The sequence below is a fragment of the Abramis brama genome (assembly GCF_963993115.1).
Source record: "Abramis brama genome assembly, chromosome: 17".
Lineage (NCBI taxonomy): Eukaryota > Metazoa > Chordata > Actinopteri > Cypriniformes > Leuciscidae > Abramis > Abramis brama.
This window is the reverse complement of record NC_139979.1, coordinates 20,379,298-20,388,067: the sequence shown is the minus strand read 5'-3', so window position 1 is coordinate 20,388,067 and position 8,770 is coordinate 20,379,298. Positions and strand designations below refer to the sequence as shown.

The window sequence follows — 8,770 nt, the reverse complement described above, 5'->3', positions numbered from 1 at the left end:
TCTCTTTTTTTTTTTGGCCTTGTTTTTCAGCTAGGTTGAGCAAATCCAGGATTTTAGAAATGGCTCACTTTCAGCTCACGATTTGGAATGTGAATTGAATTGGCTACGTTCCACACAGATGTTGAATTGGAATTTAAATGGGAATGACAGAAAGTTGAATTCCACTAGTGAAAAAACCTATACCAAAATGTATTTAAAACACATTTATTTCATAATACAAATCTATTAACATATTTGCTGACATATCACTTCAGACTTACTGATATAAATATTATAATTTAACTTTTTTTGGAGTACTACTTTTTTGCACAATGTACATTTATTGCCTAAAATGTGTTTTAATATAACTGTATTGTTAGTAAGGATAGTATGATCACTGTATAATTTAAATGCTAGGTATTTAAAGTGTACCTAAAGTATACTTGCAAATCTTCCATTTTAGCATAATCAAATATACATAATTATATATAATCATATATATATCTTTAGTTGGACCTCAGCATTACCTCTGAATAACTAAAATGCAAAATTACAAAATTTGTTTTTTTGATTAAAATGCAAAATTACAAAAAAGTAAAAAATTTGTTGTTCCAATTTAGCAGACTTTAGGTATATTAATTTAGTATCCCAAAAGTACAACTGCAGGGTATTTATATTAAGTACATAAATATGTATTTGTCGTATATATTTAGCATTAAATAAATGTATTTCAAATATATTTTTTTTCAGTAGTGTCACTTAATTCAAACAGAGAGATTTCTTTAGTCCAACGCAAGTTTTGCAACAGCGTAAATTCTTAACTCACTGATTTGGATTAATTATGCCAACTTATTCTCTGATATGCTTTGTCACAACTGATACAAGTTCAATTATGCATAAACAGCATTAGCTATCAAGATTTAAATTGGGCCATGCTGCAAAAAAAGTGCATCATATTGTTTTCAGAAATAGAAAATATTGACAATAATTGTGAATATATTATTATTATTATCATTATTATTATTTAATTTATTATTAATATATTACGTAAATTTGGGCATTCTTGGAAACTGTGTGTTCTGCCATAATGATCCATGAAACAAAATTTTATTTGTAAAACGTTTACAAATAAAGCAACATTTCCATCCCATGTGTTCAAGTGAACAAAATGGTCACTTCCTGGGAAATTGGCGCAAAATATCTGTGATAAAAATGCAAGTTGTTGCAATCAGGGAAGCCACCAAATGTGGGTGGAAACATAGTTAATGTCATTGTCATAGTGTGCTTGATCTGTCATAGAAATAGGTTTTGTTTTTTTGCCTAAAGATTGATATTCACTGAAGAGCACAAAATGTCTCAGGGTCATTTTTTCCACATATTCTCCTGAAAAACCGTGTTGGCAGCACTGACAATGTTCCTGCTGTTTGTCTGAGGACTAATTCTTTTGAAATCTGTTAATGCGAAAACTCATTCCGACAATCATTGTCACTGATGATGACGACAGAGACCTTGTGAAGCTTGGAGCATTAAAACGCTGTCTGTACGCACAACAGAGCTTGTCCAGAAAAAGGGGGCGGTGCTCCTGTCTGGAAACTATGCGGTCTAGTGCTGATGTAGTCCATAGATGAATTCTAAGGCAGACTTTTAGGTCAGGTGTGCTTGTTTGGGCTTGTCTGATCGGAAGATCACAAGTTGGGCTATTTGAAGGTGAAACATAGATAGACTAAACAATCCCTGACCCTTCTGTTGAAACCCAAGCTGTTTGTTGGAAAGGCCTTTGTGTTTTGTTTCTAGCCTTGAGGTGGATAACTTAGAATGGAAATACATAACTGGTCAAACCCGTTTAGGTAAAGAAAACGGCTGAAATGGGGAGATTATGAAATGCAACCCACAGACATACACAGAGCTAGATTAATGTTTCATCTGCATAAACAGTGTGGAATAAACATCTTGATAATGTTTACTTTGATGCACTAATCATGTGGACAGCTGCAGTACACACAAACATATGGAAGCAAACCCAAACACATGTAAAAAGTTACAAACTTACCTCGTCGACAGTGAGCGGCATGCATATCCGGTATTCTTTTATCAACATGGTGTGTTTTGAAATTAGACTAGTTTTATCCTTTTGTCTCTCTTTCTGTTTCTCTTAAGCGTCTGTTAGGCTGAGTATGAAACTGTCAAGCGGTTTCCGTAAAGCAATGTTGCACCCCTCTTCCTCTCTCACTTCACTGATGTCAGAGCTGGTCCTGTAAACTCTGCCAATGTGTATCCGCCGTGTTTATTTTATTGTTCTCATAGTCTCTCTGTCTTTTGTCTGTCTTTCTCTTTCAGTGTCCCTCTTTGCTGGCTCTCTGTGTCATGAATGTACTCACTCCTTTAGCATTCAGTTCTTCCGTTCTGTTTTTAATTTACGGTTTAATGTGATATTGCAGAGATAAGAGCAAAACCAAAGCTTCCTCTCTCTACTTCTCTCTTTCTGTGTCTGTGTTAAAGAAGAAAACAGACTGCAGTTCATGTGTAACCTTGCCATGTTCTTTGCCCCTCCCTCTTCCCTCCCCTCGTCTCCGTTCTGTGTGCATTCTTTTCTTCTGTGCTTATCTTTATTCTTTCTCTCCTGCCTCAGCCCATTCCTCCCCTTCCCTCCTCTACCTGACTTTACTTTACTGGTTTTCCACACAATACCATCGCTCCATCTTTTTCATCTTTCATACTTACAGTCCTACTTTTACTTTCTCCCTCTTTCCCTCTTTATCCTGCTCTCTCAATAAACTTCACTTTGCCCCAGATTAAACAACCACACTCTGTTTACAATACAAAATGCACTAACCTGCTCAGTCTGTAGAATCCTTTCTGCCAGAGTGTGTGTGTGTGTGTTAGTGTGTGAGAGAGAGGTTTACACTATTGTTCAAAAGTTTGGGGTCAGTAAGATTTTTTTTTTTTCTAAAGAAATTAATGCTTTTATTTGGCAAGCAAGTGACTGTAAAGACATTTAAAATGTAACAAAAGATTGATTTTTCAAATAAATGCTGTTCTTTTGAACTTTTTTTCTTCTTTTTTGTTCTTTTTTTCCATCCATTAAAGAATCCTGTAAAAAATGTATCATGGTTTTTCACAAAAATATCAGCAGCACTACTGTTTTCAACATTGATAATAATAATTAATATTTATTGAGCATATCAGCATATTAGAATGATTTCTGAAGGATCATGTGACACTGAAGACTGGAAATTCAGCTTAGCCGTCACAGCAATAAATTACATTTAAAAAGATCACATATCACATTTCACAATATTATTGTTTTTACTGTACTTTGATCAAATAAATTGAGACTTCTTTCAAAAACATTAAAAATGATTAAAAAAAAAAAACATTAAATTGACTGATAATTTTATAATGAGCATTTATTTTTTTACTTTCTGAGTTAAAGTTATTTTGATATTTTTGAGGCAAAAATGTCAGTAATTTTAGTGTGGTACAGCTTTCATGATGCATGAACTAATTTTTCTGCATCAGAAACTGATAGCATGTTACGTAGCTTAGCAATGTTTCTAAGGTGGAAAAAGGCTGTTCTTGTAACATATGAAATATGATTTTCAAAAGACAGGTTGCAGTCTAGTATAACACCTAGGTCTTTTACTGTAGAGGATAAAGTAACAGGACATCCTACTATGTTAAAGTTGTAGTGTGAGAGGTTTTGTGGGCGTTTTTTTAAACCGATGATTAGTACCTCTGTCTTGTCTGGATTTAATAAAAGAAAATTGTGCGTCATCCAATCTTTTATATCTTTAACACACTCTGTCAAATTGGATAATTTAGCGTTTTCATCTGGCCGTGATGAAATATAGAAATATATATTTGAGTGTCATCAGCATAACAATGGAAACTAATTCCATGTTTCCTTATAATATTTCCAAGTGGTAGCATATATATTGAGAATAACAGAGGGCCTAACACAGATCCCTGCGGCACTCCATAGTTTACTGGAGTTATGATCGATTTTTCTCCATTTAAATAGACAAAATGGTAGCGGTCAGATAAGTATGATCTGAACCAACTTAATGCTTGTCCTTGAACACCAGTATAATTTTGTAGTCGATCTAAGAGTATTGTGTGATCTATAGTATCGAACGCAGCACTAAGATCAAGTAAAACTAGTATTGACATACAGCCTTGGTCAGATGCTAAAAGTAAGTCATTTGTAATTTTAACGAGCGCAGTTTCAGTCCTATGGTGCGGTCTGAATCCAGACTGAAACTTTTCATAGATGTAATTTTCTTGCAAGAAAGAGCCCAGTTGAGCGGACTGTTTTTTTTTTTTTACTGATTATTTATGAATTAATAACTCATGACATTTGTAAAGATAAATTCTTGAAAATATATTTAAAAACATTTGTGTGTACACTGACATATATTTAAGACATAAGGAAAAAGTTGTACTACTAGTGGTTATATACCACATGACATTTTTTGAGTCATTACTGACTTTTTTGTTGAAAATGGTATAAAAGTAAAGGACTGGATTCATGAGTAGTGCAGGGAATCAATATCATTAGCTCAGTTAAAAAAACAATAGAAATCTATGGAAATTCCCCACTATGGTGGAAAAACAAACCTGTGCGTGTGTGAATTTTATCAGAGGCGGCTGCAGGGCACTCCACTTGGAGTCCATGGTGCTCATCTGATTAAAGATTACCTCAAGTACAGGAGAGACGTAATTAAGCATTACAGGAGGAAGTCTATGAAATTTCTCATCTCCCCCACCCTACCCTCACTCAGCAGATCCAGTCCCCATTTGAAATTTAAACGCCCCCAGAAAAGCACAATAGTTTTCTGCTCTGGTTATTTTGGTTTCACTGTGAACTGCCCTGTTTTCTTTACTTAGCATAACTATGTTGTCTTCTCAAAGCACAATAGTTTTACACCTTTAATCCTCAAACAAAAAGAACCTGCTCAGCTTCTGATCGAATGGTAATGTCTTTTGGTTTCTGTTCTGTTCAATTGTTTTATCAGCTTAACCGGATCAGGCTAAACTAAACCCTGTCATCTTGTAGGCAACAGCAGAGTCAATATGTCTTATTTTGGGGAGACCAGTGGCCTGTGTGTAGTAGTTGGTATTAGTGTAGAATGGAAACTATGAAAAAGAAAACTGAGGGGGGAACGAGGGAGAGCTGAACACAAACTAGCCTGCTGTGCTCTGAATGAATCTGTGAGAGCTGGTTGAGCGACTGTGTCAGTGGAGTGTGCAGACGTTTTTGATCTTTATTTACAATGTACTCTTTACACCAATGCCACTACTACAATTACTATATCTGCTGCTCTCATTCCTGGGATTTTGTAGGGCAAAGGATAGATTAATAGTAGAGATCAGCAGGACAAAGTCAATATTTATGTAATGGGTTTCCTTTCTGTGTTTTTTTTTTTTCTTTTTTTTTTTACTGTAAAATACCAAAATTGCTGCAGGTGATAAGGGTCTTGTTCGTTTGCATTCCAGCACTGGATTACCATTATGATGCACAATAATAAAATGAAACCTGTTTGACAATTGTAAATTCTCTCTCAGTATTACTTACACTGTCAAGGTGTGGTGCAGGCAGAAGAAGAGGGAGAATCAAAAGTTCCAATGCAAACTTTTACTAACAATACTACTAACAATTCTACTACTAATGAAACCTGGGTGTGCTCTTTGATACCAATCTTTCATTTGAAAGTCACGTGTCTAGTATCTGTAAAACCGCATTTTTCCATCTTAAAAATATATCTAAATTACGTCATATGCTCTCATTGACAAATGCGGAACAATTAGTTCATGCGTTCATGACCTCAAGGCTAGATTATTATAATGCTTTACTGGGTGGTTGCCCTGCACGCTTAACAAACAAACTACAGCTGGTTCAAAACGCAGCAGCTCGAGTTCCTACCAGAACCAGGAAGTATGACCATATTAGCCCGGTTCTGTCAACACTGCATTGGCTGCCTATTAAACATCGCATACATTTTAAAATATTGCTGATTACTTACAAAGCACTAAATGGTTTAGCTCCGTAGTACTTGAGCGAGCTCTTAACGCATTATAGTCCTTCACGTCTATTGCGATCTCAAAATTCCGGCCAGTTAATAATACCTAGAATATCAAAATCGACTGCTGGCGGTAGATCCTTTTCCTATTTAGCACCAAAACTTTGGAACAGTCTTCCTAACATTGTCCGGGAAGCAGACACACTCTGTCAATTCAAAGCTAGATTAAAAACACATCTCTTTGACCTAGCATTCACATAATACATTATAGACTTCTATAATTCAATGTTAGGCTGCATAGATTAGGTCAGCCAGAACCGGGAACACTTCCCATAAATCCTGATGTACTCATTACATCATAAGAAGAATGGCATCTACGCTAATTTAGTGTCTTTGTTTATCCCGAGGTTTTCCCGCAGCCTGCCAGATCCAGGCCGTATCCAGATCTGACGAAGGACCTTCGCCTGGACCCGATGACAACGCAGTGCTGAAGTGCCAACTAGTCTCTCCCTATGGAGGATCCCTTTACCACTCTACAGATAAAGCGCTGTCTGGAAAATTCGTTTTGCGTACCTACCCCGAAGTGACAAAATTAAAAAAACAGTACTTTGTTTAGGCTTGGTTTGTAGGGAATTACAAACCTGCGCACATATATTCAAACGCACATTACTATAGAACCAATTCTTAATGCGCATGTGAACGCCATCAGCGTTTATCATAGGTTCGCGTTTAAAGTCTGTGTAGAGAGAATGATGTCGTCTTAGCGGCCCCTAATTTAATAACAAATGATCGTTGCGACAGAAGCGAATCAATCAAAACTAACTTTAGCTGGAAAATAACTTTACTAAAGAACCGCTATAAAGCCAAAACAATCTCTGTTACCTTAAATTATACGTTTATCTCTGTAAAGCTGCTTTGAAACAATCTACATTGTTAAAAGCGCTATATAAATGAAGATGACTTGACTTGACTTGACTTAGTAGGACGGAGATCGGACAAAGACTGACTGAACAGAATGGAACTAAATACAAACACTGATGAACACTGATTAACAGAACACAGGTGACATAGATGATGATGATTAACTAAACACAGGTGATACAGATGGACTAAATGACAGTAACCATGGATACGAAGGAGTGGCAGGAAGACATGTGACTACTTAAAAAACAAACAAACACTGACACGTGACAGTACTCCCCCCTCCTGGTAGGCGTGTCCTCGCGCCCTAGATAGGCCAACTGCGGATGGAGGGGACTCGGGAGGAGGATGAAGAGCAGGTGAAGGGCAGACAGAAGGCAGGAGGGACCAGACTATGCAGGCGGCCAGACGATGCAGGCGGCCAGGGCGGAGCAGTCTGTGCAGACGGCCAGGGCGGAGACGACGGCTGGAGGAGCCATGGAGGAGGCAGGGCTGACGACTCCAGGGGGCCAACTAACGGGGGCGAAGCAGGTGGGAGAGGAGACCAGGGTGGAGCCGGAGAGCCGACGAGCGGACATGGCGGACATGGCGAAACCGCCGGCTCTGGCGACTGAGGTGCAGGCGGGGACACAGAAGGGCACAGTGGAGACAGAGGGAGTGAGGACCAAGGAGGAACAGAAGGGAGTGAGGAGTCCAATGGAGCCGGGGGACGAAGGGAAGAGGCGTAGCCAGTGGAGTGCAGTCCAGAGGTGAGGGTCGGTCGACGAGCAACCAAGGTGGATCCGGGGGGACGAGGGAGCCTGGCGAAACTGGTGAACTGATGGGCCATGGTGGAGCTGAGGGAGGTAGGAGCCAAGGTTGAGCTGATGGATCGACGGGCCGAGGTAGAGTCCTGGTTGTGGAGGTTGGAGGCAGAGACTGGGGATCCACCGACCAGGCTGGAGCTGCAGGCTGGCAGACCCACGGCGACCCCACCTCCCCGAAGGTGGTTAGAGGAGCTGTGGGGCTGACAGGCAGTGGCGGAAGAAGGGTTGAGAGGTGGTATATGTGAGGAGGTGGGAGAGGGAAGCTGGGTGGGAATTGAGGAACCGGCTCAGGTTCTGGAACAGATTCCGGCTTGGAAACAGATTTGGGCTCAGGAACAGACTCAGGCTCAGACTCGGGAACAGATTCAGATACAGGCTCGGGAACAGAGTCAGATACAGGCTAGGGAACAGAAGACTCAGGCTCAGGGACAGAAGACTCTGGACAGGCGGTCTCGGCGGGACGAGACTCTGGAACAGGGACAGGTCTGGGAATATGGACAGTCCATGGGGCAGGAACAGTCCTTGGGGCAGGAACAGATCTAGGAACAGAACGGGGAACAGGTATCGGTGAGGCGGCAGCCATCTTGGCTAGGGTTGGATACCGAAACCTGGCACCGATATGGAACCGGTACATAAGTAACCGGTATGTAACCGGACCGAATCAAAACACAGATTTCGGTGCCTCATTTCGGTGCCACTTAAATGGCTCAGTTGTCGGTTGAAATATCTGCCCTCTGGTTCTCCGAAACGGACGTAAGAAACATAATCATCGCATGTGATTGCTAGTTAATCCTTTGACGCTTACGATCGTTCACACCGGTGTGCTTAATGTTCAGATCGCGTAATCATCAACTTCTAAATTCAAATCTGCATTGGCTGGCGCTGAGCCAGAGAGACAGGCACGCTCAGCAGTCACAGTTTGTTATTTGTTCCGTGTCATGTTTTCTGTTAAAATGTAAAGTCAATGTCCATACAATAACAGACCGGCGTACATCTAATAAATGATTCATTCAAGAACGTTGTGCAAGTTTACTGCAAGAATAG

General features: G+C 39.7%; 1 protein-coding gene across 1 annotated transcript in view; it reads right to left on the bottom strand.

Annotated features, from left to right (window-relative positions):
- pitpnc1b (phosphatidylinositol transfer protein cytoplasmic 1b) overlaps nt 1–2,809 on the bottom strand; it is a 10,044-nt gene extending 7,235 nt beyond the window's left edge. Inside the window, exon 1 of the mRNA XM_084089506.1 lies at nt 1,872–2,809. Coding sequence (XP_083945632.1) covers nt 1,872–1,877 — 6 coding nt within the window. The 5' untranslated portion in view covers nt 1,878–2,809. The remainder of the gene's footprint in view (nt 1–1,871) is intronic.
- Nucleotides 2,810–8,770: the final 5,961 nt, after the last annotated feature.